The sequence below is a fragment of the Rhagoletis zephyria genome, unplaced genomic scaffold (genome assembly GCF_001687245.7).
Source record: "Rhagoletis zephyria isolate East Lansing unplaced genomic scaffold, Rhagoletis_zephyria_1.1 Rzeph_scaffold_06555, whole genome shotgun sequence".
Taxonomy (NCBI): Eukaryota; Metazoa; Arthropoda; class Insecta; order Diptera; family Tephritidae; genus Rhagoletis; species Rhagoletis zephyria.
The window spans coordinates 21,074-34,239 of NW_016163638.1; the positions used below are offsets into that span (position 1 = coordinate 21,074).

At 32.3% G+C, this 13,166-nt stretch overlaps 1 protein-coding gene across 4 annotated transcripts in view; it reads left to right on the forward strand.

The window, feature by feature from the left end:
• Positions 1-12,728, forward strand: part of Mnn1 (menin 1) — a 32,245-nt gene extending 19,517 nt beyond the window's left edge. Inside the window, exons 3-6 of one of the 4 annotated variants that reach the window (XM_017629157.1) lie at positions 2,252-2,382; positions 2,444-2,995; positions 3,062-3,696; positions 12,573-12,728. In XM_017629157.1, coding sequence (XP_017484646.1) covers positions 2,252-2,382; positions 2,444-2,995; positions 3,062-3,696; positions 12,573-12,645 — 1,391 coding nt within the window. In that variant the 3' untranslated portion in view covers positions 12,646-12,728. Of the gene's footprint in view, positions 1-2,251; positions 2,383-2,443; positions 2,996-3,061; positions 3,715-5,319; positions 5,345-10,109; positions 10,588-12,572 lie in introns of those variants that run through there. The other 3 variants (XM_017629158.1, XM_017629159.1, XM_017629160.1) reach the window with 3 other exon arrangements.
• Positions 12,729-13,166: the final 438 nt, after the last annotated feature.

Below are 13,166 nucleotides of genomic sequence, written 5' to 3' on the forward strand. Positions count from 1 at the left end.
ACCCATTACTAACCTTTTTAACGAATGATTATAAAATTTGTCGTTTGTTTTCAATAAACTTCAATTTCGCTAACGTTACTGTAACAGTATCAATGGCCCAGTGAGTAGAGCACTGGCGTGCCATTCGAGAGATCCGAGTTCAATCCTCGCAACGGAGTACGTTTTCTTTTTTAATTATTATGTTTCTTTTAATTTTTAAGTTTTTTTGTTAAAAAATAGCTATTTTTAATTTCATTTAAATTTAATTTTTAATACATTTTTTTCTTTCTTACCTTTATTTCCTAAAATTTTTACTTTTTATTGTTTTAACAAACATCTTTTTTTAATTTCGTTTAGTTTTTAGAAAACTTATTGCTAAAAGATAAATAAAACAAAACGCTAAGACCTCCTCGTTAGCAGATCTTCCAATTAGTCGTTAGAAATACAGAAAAGAGCTTTTAAGATAGTTGCCGGAAGACTGTTTCTAAAAATTAAAGGAAGTTAAAAAAAAAAATTATTTTTTAAACACTAAAATATACAAATCAAAATATAAATAAATAAAGGAAAAGGAAGGATTTTCGTTCTCGTATCTCTCGAATGGCATGCCAGTGCTCTACTCACTCAGCCATTGCGACTGCTGAGGGAGTGAGCGAAAAATGATATTTGTACATAAATACTTATTTTTATATTTGATTTTTATTTATTTTTATTTATTTATTGACAGTCTTTAAGACATATAAAAAATCTTGTCAATTACATTATTAACTTATTTAATTGATTGCTCTTCTACTAATACTATACATTCACATTTTTCATATTTTCTTTACTAATTTTTACTTATTTTCAAATACATACCTTATTCTTTTATACACATTAATTTATTGTACAATTAATTAATTAATTATACGTACATTATAGCCTCGGGTTGGATAGCTGGCGAAGCCTAGTCTCCAGTCTATCTTTATGTACAGCAGGCGGAAAGGCCTAGTTTCCGCTCTGCGTCAATAAAGGCGTTTACCGTGGTCGGAAAGGCCGAGTTTCCGATCCATGTTCTTTTCATAATTATGTAGCTGTTAAATGGGCGGAAAGCTCTAGTTTCCGCTCCGTACTGCGAACGAGCTGTTGGGCATGGTCGGAAAGGCCGAGTTTCCGATCCATGCTGGTAACATGTCTCATATGCTAGTATCTTGTTAGAATGGGGAGGCCCAATGGCAATCTTATATGTGTTTTTTGCAATGCTCGTATAATAAACTTTTGAATTTTTGATTTCAAACTGAACTAAAAAAGTGAGTGATGCCACAAAAAAAAGGGCCGCAAATGTGGCCATACTTAAATTTTTCATTAACTAATGAGCCTTTATCTTTTAACTCCGTGAGGAAACATTAATTAACAGATATAACAATCGTTTGATAAATGCCCGTTAGAGCTAACTTAAAGAACGTTTCTGAGTGCGGTTGTCAGAGAACCAAAAATGTATGCCCAATTTAGAATATATATTATGATCCCAAAAGACAAGCGATCATAATATATATTCTAAATCTAACCCTAAATATGGGGTTTCACTTATAATTTACTTCAGCGGCACCTCGTAAATCCAAAATCATCATGGATGAGCTTTCGTTCAGGAAGGAGAAAGAGATCTTGATGGCACGGTTGCCACTTTGGTTGTGCGTGCGATTCAACGCTAAAAAAAAAAACGTAAATTTTTAAATTGAAGGCACAAAAATAAAGTATACATCAAGTTGTTTGAAATCCATTGAGGAAACATTAAATTATTGTGTGATTCATTTTTCTTAAATGGTTAAGGAGTTATTAGTAAAAAAATAAAATTTTTGAAAACTCAATGTTAGCGATACTTCTAGAGGGCGTGGTATTTGTCCGATTTAAATAAAAATTTCAAGACAGTATTTAAGAAGGTCAGACGCAATGTGTATGTATATCAAAATTGTTACGGATATATACAGATTGGTGAAGTGGTTTTCGAGATACAAATATTTAAGATAAGTGTGCGGGCCACGCCCAGTTTCCAAAAATTTTACGAAAAACTAATTTTCGCTTAAGATCCATTGAAGATATCATTTTGAGTATATATTTAAAAATTCGTTAACCGTACTGCCCAAAGATCTGAAAATCCTTTACATACACACACATATATATTCATGGCCGTATTTTAGACACAAATTTTAGATAAATAAAACAGTTGTGTGGCAACCGTATACCCTAGTATATAAAAAATCGAATGCAACTTAATATATTTTACATTTATATGTAGGAACACTTGGCGAATTGGAGGAAATTTGTTCAACACCTAAACGCATATCTTGTGAGCAATTATATAAAGAGGCCATACAGTCTGCACGCAGATACTATCGTAACCATCATGTCTATCCTTACACTTACCAGGTTCGTAGTGAGACATTTCTTATATTATACCAAATTTTAAATTAGATAATTTAAATTTAAGGGAAATTTTTATAATCGGCTGTTGAAGTATCGTGAAGCTTTTGCCGCGTGGGCCAATGCAGCAGATGTAATACGTATATATACGTATAGTTGCCGTGACGATGAGGAAATCTATAAAGAGCTTTTGGACATTGCCAATGAGATGATACCGCACGTAATGAAGACGGAGAGTTCGGGCCATTCGGGAAGAAGTATTTTGCGCGATTCCGAAGCTTTTGCTAATCTATTGCGTTTTTATGATGGCATTTGCCAATGGGAAGAAGACAGCTTAACACCAATATTGCATATTGGTTGGGCTAAGCCATTAGTAAATAATATAACGAAATTCGACTATGATATTAGATCACAAGTTGTGATTAACGTCCCTATAGAGGATGAAATTACACAAGCAAAAAAACAATTGTTCCCATCACTAACCGAAACAACCTCACTAAAAGTTTTAGAAAATATAGTGAGAGAAGTTCAACCGCATGTTGAAGTTTCCATAACTGAAACCAAAAGCGATCAAGATGGTACTTATAGTATGAATAATAATATCCTTAAAACAGAGGAGGTGAATATGACCCATGCACATATTTTGAAAATCTCGTTTATGTCTTCCTTCTGGTATGTATTTCAGAAAGCTCTGTTGGATGCGAAAAAATCGGATATTACGACTACGCTTGCGGATTTAACTGCTGCGTGTGGTGAGAAGATTTTAAACCCTGTTTTTTTATTACAGGGTGGAGGAGAGCCTTTCGCTGAACAGAAAAAACAGTTGGAACAAGGGCAGAGTAATCGCAATAATAATGCTGAAAACGGTTTGAAAATTATCGCAAATAATGAAAATGATTCAAGCGTGAAGGCCGAAAAATCGGAAAACAACACAAAGAAGTTGCAAGAAAGTGAAAGCATTGTCTCTTCTTCCCTTCCATCTTCGCCTCCACCCGTTGACATTTTTGAGTTCATGATTAAACGACCCATTATTACGCTTTATAGTCAAAAAATGAAGGGTCTTAAGGATCTTCTACTGGCGGAAAAACTAAACACTCATGCTATTTCGTTACAAGTAACCGCTCAATCTGTTGCCAGTAAGAAGGTACGAGGAATCGATAAACTTGGAAATCATACAACAACTTCAACCTATGCAACTGCACATGTACCAAACAATGTTCCACAACCTGCAAACTTAGCTGAAGGTAATACCCATACAAATGATAATGGAGGCCCATCTTCGTCTATCGCGGCTGCACGTCCGAAGCGTTCTCGTCGCGAGTAAGTAACGCGACTAAGGTAAGCTAAATTAGAAATATATGTACATATCGCACGTTTAGTAATATACCGAATTATTTCAAAATTTAAATTTTGTGGGTAAACGCAAAGTTGGTATACCAAAAGACAGATGGAAATACACATACATATCTTCGCCATTTTTGGGAAGTTTAGTCACCAAAAACGTAAATTTTGATTTACATCTCTATGTTATTAAACGTGCGATATGTTCGTATGACCGTCTTTTAAAAAAATGCTGTTTTTCCGAGAGTATAGACCCAAACCTTTTACGAATCGGTTTGAAAAGAGAAAAGTTATAGCAGTTTTAGTAAATGATATTGATCATTCAACGTATCGATTCCGTACAGCACATTAAATCAAAAAATCAATTAAAAATATAATTTCCATTGACATGAATATTTAGATTAGGCTGGGTCGATTTTTTATGGGGGAAAATAAAAGACTTTTTACGATATTGTAATAGTAATATTATGTTGTCTTAGGTCTAAGCCAATTGTTATTGGCCACGAAAGATTAATTTTAAACTTATCTTTAGCCCGTGTAATTGATTCTAAATGAATTTTCCCTCATGAATTTTCAATTATTCATTACTTCAGCAACCAAGTGAATAATGTAAAAAAGTGAGACGAAATTTATTTCAAAAATTTGTATGTTTTCGGATGTTTATATAATATTAAGAGGGCCATGGACTTTTGTCACGCCGATTTGGCCAGTTTTCAAAATCGTGGGGAATGAAGTCAAACATGTATTGTCCAAGATTAGGAATCGTTTCATAACTTAACAGTAGTTTCAAGCATTAACAAAATACAATTGGGGTGCAGTCTTATGCAGACTTGAAAATTGGAGCGGAATGGTTTCATTAGTCACCGAAGAAGCACATTTTTCGCGGTTTCTAAATTTGCCTTTATATGAAAGTAGGAGACGTGCAATAAGTGTTTAGATATAAGTATTTTAGTTAATTCCGTTATGTTAATACATATCCTGGGAAATCCTTTTGAGGACTATCCAATTGGACGATATTGCTTTGCATTCAGCTTGAACGAAAAAAGTCACTACCTGGCACACTTTTCTGTAATCCGGTTCTTTTATTTAAAAGTTATTTATACAATTTAAGAGAAATTTTTGTAGAAAATAACTAGAAATCCACCTAAGTTTTTCGATATAACTTTCGTAAATATTACTCGATCGGTACGTAATAATTACCAAATTGAAGGCGTGACTTACTGTTACTGATTTATGATAATAATATGATGAAAATCGATCAGATTATAAAAAAAATGTTTAAGAATAAAAAAATGGTGAACAAAAATTTCTGTCAACTTTCTATATTTGCAACTTTTTTATTGTATGCATAAACATAAGTAAACTAATTAGTGTTTCTAGAAGTTGTGCCCGTTCAGCCCGTCCATACTCATTACCACAAACAAAATATTTCCACGGTGATGGAAAATAATTGCTTTTCTATTAGAGCTATCGAAATCGTTCCTACATTTGCAAAATTTCGCAAACTACAGCTAATATAAAAAAAAGATTAGAATATTTGGAACCACGACCTAAATGCACCCCAGCAATATTAATGCTGTTTTTTATATCTTTTGATTATAGGTCAGTGCAATTATCAAGAGAACAATTAAAATTTTATTGAAAAAGGATAAGTTTGAGATTAACGATATGCTAAAGGGCTGCGATAAATGATATTTGACTTGATCTTTTGCATTAACTGATTCATTATCTAATAATATGCACCAAACCTGTTTGCTGAACCCACAATTTTAAACAGGAATTGGTATTATTCGACTGGTGTGCTGTGTGTCACTTGGCGGTCGATGCGCGGGCTCTTGTAATTAAAATAAAGGACTAAGATTTTGCAGGATTGTTGTTAGCTTCATGATGCAATATATTTTCACTATTACCAAGGGATTTGAGAAAAACTATATTTTCGACCCGCCCTAATGCACATCGCAATTGGACAGCTGACAATAGTTTCTTTTTCGCAATAGTTTGCTACAATCGTTACGAATTATCATGCGTAAGAGGTTTCATACGCAAAACCTGGCAGAAAATCGGTAAAAAGGGAAAATTGTGAGAGCAAAATAACAGCTGATTTTTACGTGAAGTTCAAAATTTTTACAGGATCAATTTTTACTTGTACTAATTTGCCAAGTAAGTGAATACATTTTTGGAACTGTCAATTTAAAATACAAAAAAAAATATTAGTTTGTTCAACAACATTTCCAGTAAGTACCAGCAGCGAGAGTTTAAACACAAAATTGAGAGTAAAATTTAGAGAATAAAAAAATAATCAGAAATAGTTATTGAACGAAAACCAGTAAAAACTTGAAACTTATGTCATTGACATTTTTCGAAGGCTAAGTTTTGGCCATTGTGGAAGAATACAAGTCAGATATCTTAGGGTTGACAGATAGTTGACAGGGTATTCAATATGGCGATGGCAGTGTGAACAATATGGCAGCCATATGGCAATCAACACCGAATGGCGCGAAGTTGCAAAACTACGACCCGAATGAAACGCTTCGTGAAATCCAGAGTTGCGAAGTGGTATTTTGATGGAAAATATCACAGCCAGGATTTTGTGCAGCGCCGAATTTTAACAAAAGAGGGTTTTATGTGCTCAAGATGAACAGAAGAGGGTTGCTGTGCTGTTTCGTTTTAAGCTTATTTTAATCTTAACTTATCTAATTAAATATTAAAAAAAGACAAAAATTAAAGCAAACATTTTAAAATATATGTACATTAGACTGCATCACTCCCCATACAAAAAAAAGTCGGCACTGTTTTTCCATTGGAATTATAAAAACTATGGCCCTTATTATGAGTTGAATTCGATTTTCGATCTTCGCTGGTTATCGAAGATCGAAAGGGAAATTCGTATTATGAGCAATGCAACCGTGTCGAAATTTTCGTTGAGTATCGAATTTTCTGTCGAACAGAATTTTGCTTTCGATGGGGTAGCGAAGTGTTAGATTTTGCATTTGTTTTCTTACTTTTTGGCGGGTAGACACTAATTTTAAACAATTTCATGCAGTTTTAACGTCGTGAATACAAAACAAAAGCTCGAAAGGCTGCTTTACTTGTGAAGGAAAATCCCAATACTCAGTTGGCACGATCTCTGAGAACAAATCATAGAGCTGTGGATAGCTTTAAAATATTTTAAATAGATTTGGCTCACAAAAGCCTCTTTAGATAGTCGGAAGTTTTTAGTAAATCTGTAGACAAATTTCTTAAATATATTTTATGTCAAAATATATTGTAAAGACTACACCTAAACTCTCTTAAATATTTACTACTCCTGGTCAGTTCACTAAACTCTCATCCTCTGACGAATCGTTGAACCCCAGAACTTCGTTGTTCTATTTTTTACCACGTTTTTATAAACTTGCTTTCTTTTTTATTTCATTTTAATTTGCACAAATTTACATAAATATGTATAAGCACACTATTTAGTTTGCCCGATTTGTAAACAAAGCTTCTCAGCGGTGAAAAATATGCTATTGTGAACAACATAAACGAGCGAAGTTCACAATAGCGCTATTCTTCATCGAATGAGCGCCATAATACCAAATCAAAATTCGTTCGATCAGCATTTTCGACCACAATCGAAGATCGAATGTAACTCATAATAGGGGCCTATTATATTTTAAGACGTCCACCAAAACATTTCGGAAAAATATTAAGATTACGTGAGCTGGACCGATTTGAAAATACCTCCAAAAATGGTGTTTTTTCTTGAAGATGTTTTTGAAAAAATTCCCTCAGATAACAAAACGGTTTAAGCTTAAAAAATTTGCACAAAAATATAAAAAAAATTAAAAAAAAAAATTGAACGGAATCGTAATAATGAGATTTTTGATGCTGTTTTTAGCTTTTTTCAAAGTTTGGTATAAGAAAAACTTGAATAACTGAACTTAAACTCTCCCGATTTAGACTTGTGAGGTATCATTGGAAAGGTGTTTTCTCATCCTTTTTATTATTAACCGACTTCCAAAAAAGGAGGAGGTTATCAGTTCGTCGGATTNTTTGGACCACGTCAACCGATTTCGATAAGATAGTGTCTCAGAGGTGGTCCCATACTAATCTGGTTAAGATCCGATCAGCGGATCATGAGATATATATATTTTTTATATGGGAGTTGAAGTCGGTTTTTTTTTTGCTAAAAATTACTAGTTTCTAATAAACTTGGTATTTGAAAAAAAAAAAATGGGACACGATGACTTTTTTGCACATAAATAAAAGTAGTGGGAAAATACCCTTCTACCGAGATCCTATAAGTCTAAATCAGAATAGTTTTCGCCCAGTTATTTCAGTTTTTCTTAAATCAATCTTTGAAAAAAAGTAAAAAAACAGCATAGAAAATCTCATTATTACGATTCTGTTGAAAAGATTTTTAAATATTTTTATGCAGATTTTTTAAGCCTAATCTGTTTTGTAATCTGAGGGGACTTTTTTCAAAAAGTTCTTTTAGAAACTATTTTTATTCATAAAAATCTCCATTTTTGGAGGTATTTTCAAATCGGTCCAGCTCGCTTAAATATTTTTCCGAAATATTTTGGTGGACGTCTTAAGATATAATAGATTCTGTAACCCCGGCGGAAAAACCGCAACTTTTTTTGGTGATGCAGTCTAATGTAGGTACATATCTGAAAATTTTAAATAAAATATATATTTGCACGATAGACAAAGTAAATAAAATGGGTTAACTTTAGGGGAAATATACTTATCAGATTGGGTCAGATATCGCTTTTACGTTGTAAATAAAAATAATTCCTACTTAAATTTTACATAATTTTGGTGACGTATTTCTATGCTGACCCTGGATCTGTGAAATAATACATATGTATTTGTATATATCAAAGGTGGGCAATCGCGGTTCTTTGAGCCAAATGCGGCTGTTTGCTTAGAAAAGTGCGGCTTTTTTTACTTTCTCTTGGCTTAGAATATTTTGGCTCTTTTAACTTAAAAAATACATATTTCTTTGCTGGACATTCTATTCCATTGTGTTGTTTTTTTTTATATTTTATTCTTTTTATATACACATACGCAAATTGAAATCGGAATATTACCCGCAATTGGAGAACGAAAATTAGCTTTCTGACTTAATGTTCTTTACCGATATGATGGAACATTTGCAAAACTTGAATTTGTCTCAACAAGGAGAAAATAAAAACCTTTTTGATTTGTCGGAAATTATTTTAAGTTTTGAAACTAAACTAAGTCTTTTTATTTATGATCTCAAAAAAATAATATTTCATCATGGCTAGAACAAATATTACACATGATTTAAAAGCAGATATTGAAACAAAATTGTCCAATTTGAAATTATTTAAATGTACGTTTGCATACTTCATAAACCCTTTTTTATGTAAAATAATTGAGGATGAATTTACAATACTCCTTTTTAAGAAAAGTGAAGAAGAGTTGGAGTTTTTGGAATTAAAAGAAGTTGAGGCACTGGAAATGCCACATAAAGCTATGCTATTGTTTGAATTCCGGCAAGAAGTACCAGATTTAAAATATCCGCTGTTGAAAACAGCTGCGTTCCGTGTATTTTCAATTTTTGGTACAACGTTTAACTGTGAGTTTTTGTACTCTACAATGACAGTCGTAAAGTCAAAATACCGTTCCCAATTAGTTGCATTCGCATACCTGATAATTATTGAAAGTTGTAAAAACTATCAGCTTTTTGTGTTCGCATACGCAAACAACTTGCAAAGTAGGGGAAATTGAGAGAGCAAAATGACACTTGATTTTGAGGGAAAGCTGCTAGTTTCTGCTGGAAAAAATTTTTACCAACTGCAAATTGCCAACAAGAAAACAGCTGATCAAAAACAGCTGGTTGGTATTTACGCAAATCCCTAAATTGAATTTGAAGGTTTGGAAGTTAAAATAGTAAAATGCGACTGATTAAACTTGTAGGAAGTAAGTAATTATTCGTTTAGTCAGTGAACTGTGTCAGGATAAGACTTCGGGATTTTGTTTCTTACGTTTTCAATTTTATGCTTTTTTTTATGTATACAAAATTTGTGTTGCTGTTCGTCTAACTTGCAAGTTTCTGCAAATTTTCTGTTCGCCTACTATTTTGGATATTTTTCTCTTGTTAGAGGAGAGATGATATATCGCCGGAATTTTGTCGATGGACATTTTTTACTGGAGATTCAAACGAACGTACCTATTGACCAACCAACATTTAACAGAACTGTTACGAACGGCTTTAACTGACGAAAAACCAGATTTTGAAAATTTGGCCAAAGGGATCTTTTGAATTTTCTTTAATATCTATAAATAATATTAATAAAATGAATGTTTTTCATTTCTAATAATAATTTTATTTAAAAATTAAATTTTTGTTTCTGCTTTTTTTGTGTGGCTCTTTGTAGCATTAAGAAGTTACGTGCGGATCTTTTCGGCCTCGGCCTTGCCCACCCTTGGCGTATATTGTGTTGATTATGCTCCAAATCGCTAAATAATCCTTGCAGCTATCAGCACCATTGGAAATTTTCGGAAAGTAGAAATAAACTAAATTAATTTAATTCAATAATTAGTAAAAGAAATTGCAGACAAACGTACAATTGGAACGACGTTTTCCGCATCCGCAAACGAATGTTTGTTTGCTGATTTAGGTTATTGGCCTGGCGTCTAATGAAGCATTATCGTCATGATTAATGTTCAATCTCCTTTTTTTTAAACTAAATCGGTTTCTTAAACAAATTTCTATTCAAATATTTTTCTTTTTCGTTGTTCAATTTACTCCACCGCATGGCCGAGAAGCCATTTTGAGACAGAAAATAAGTATATAAAATAATTCAAAAACAAGTAAGAAAGTCTAAGTTCGGGCGGAGCCGAACATTAAATACCCGGCGCAAGTATTAAATATATTTCCATTTTGGTTGTTGTTGTTTCCGACAGGGTGGGTGTATGATTGAATATATGTTTTTCACCTTTCCGAAAGCTACCGCTACATGGTAAGCCGGGCAGTATCAATTTTGAGTAAATTAGCGTCCTTATNGGTGTATCAATTTTGAGTAAATTAGCGTCCTTCAATTTCGAAATATTGAAGTTTCAAGCATTTCTGACATTTACCGTTATATGAAAAGCCGTAATTTTAGTCCGATTTTAATAATTTTTAACGTTTTGCTTTTATGTGGCAAGCACAATAACCGTACCGAGTTTGGTATAAATTGGTAGAACGGTTACAGAGATACATATGTATATGTGATCATAAGTGGGCGGTGCCACGCCTTTTTTCCAAAATTTTATCATAAACGTATTTCTTGGTAAAGAATTGTTGCATCAATTTTGAATAAATTAGCTTTANTTAAATTGAAAAAATATATTTTTATAAAACAATAATTTAATGTATAGTTACTTTTTGTTAAATAAAATATCTAATGTATGTTGTTAAGAATCAAAAGGCTCTATTACCTTGTCTATACCGACACATAAAGCGCTTTGACCCAGTTCGCTGTGATTCAAAAAGGATGCATAAACTAATTCAAAACGAGTTGAAATTGAAAAGTGTATTGACTTTNTAAACGTATTTCTTGGTAAAGAATTGTTGCATCAATTTTGAATAAATTAGCTTTAATATATACTGATTTATCGAATATTTCGTATTTCTCTAAATTACCGTTATGTGGGATGTGGGCGTGGTTATTGTCCGATTTTGCCCATTTTCAATACCGTCCATCCCCCGAAAGAAGTGCACGTACCAAGTTTCGTTAAGATATCTCAATTTTGACTCGAGTTACAGTGTGCACAGACGGACGGTCGGACAGACAGTCACCGCTTAATCGATTTCTCTTTTCATTCTGATCATTTATGTATACATTTGTCTATATCTATCTCGATTCGTTTTGCCTGTTACAAACAACCGTTATGTGGACAAAATTGTTATAACTTTGTACACAAGTGCGCTCTGGTATAACAAGCGATTGCCTCTTCTTAAAATTTCAGACCTTTTATTTAAATTTGTTTGAACAAATCGAGTAAAAGGTCTGAAGTTTTAAGAAAAAGCAATTGCTTATTTATTATTTCTAAGGCTCATTGTTGTATTTTGCAGTATTTTTTGAAATCTTCAAAAATATGTGATAGCATTTTTAAAATGAAGATAGTTCCACTGTCTAAATTAAAATTAAATTGAAAAAATATATTTTTATAAAACAATAATTTAATGTATAGTTACTTTTTGTTAAATAAAATATCTAATGTATGTTGTTAAGAATCAAAAGGCTCTATTACCTTGTCTATACCGACACATAAAGCGCTTTGACCCAGTTCGCTGTGATTCAAAAAGGATGCATAAACTAATTCAAAACGAGTTGAAATTGAAAAGTGTATTGACTTTAATTTGTTTTCAAATCGGTTTTTTGTTTCTCACATCAGTTAGAAAACAAGTATAAACGCATCACTCATTTGACGTGAAGTGAAAATAGGCTGGTTTCTTTATACAGCCCGCGCAAATTATTTATTATAAAAATGTCGTATAAAAATAGCAGATTTTGTTTACTTTTGAATACGACTTTATCGAGTGCACTATAAAGACAGGGGTATACATGCTGTAAAGAAATATATGTTGAGTCCAATCGGTTTTTTGTTAATGCGGTTCTTGTGTAGGTATAAACAAGGTACATGAAAAAATATCGTTATTTTCGTATTTAAAATTAATCGGAATTTTATGGGGGTTATAAAAACTCGGTTTACTCGAAACTTTGTTTTTCGGCTATATTTGTTATGTCAATGTTATTGTGGCTTATTATATTATTTGTTATTATTTATTGGCCCAGATGTAAATATTGAATGAACTAACATATTTTAAATATTTACGGAACTACCATTTGTAGCCAACTCTGCCTATCCTATATTCAAGTAGATGTAATTCGAAAAATTCAAACGGATTTCTTCAAATCAACCTAAGCTGCGGACATATTGCGAATTCATTTTTAAACATTACCCACTACATTATATTAGTATTAAATACATTCAATAAATAAACAATTCTTATTAGAAAATAAATATGAATCGTTTTATTTTAAATATTCCAATTTATATTTTTGTTAATGCAGATAGTGCGGATTTAACGTATTTTATAACCGTTACATGGGGAACATAAGTTTAAGGCAGATTGCTATTAACAATTTTGGCACAATTTACGATTGCAATCAATTTCTTTCAAAACTTTAATCTAAATGATTGCAAGTTGTATTTTTTACGATCAAAACAGATTCCAATATTAGATATATTATGCAAATGCAATCCAATTTGATTTGAGTCATTCAGTTTTAGATACATAAATTTATATTTCTGTGTTCGTATAGAATAGTAGCTTATGTCGGGAAGCTGGCTTTAGTATAATCCGGCATTCCCTTTATTATTTACAACACAAGGAATTTTACGATGACACTTACCAAGAATATTGACTTGCTAGTATCGGAACT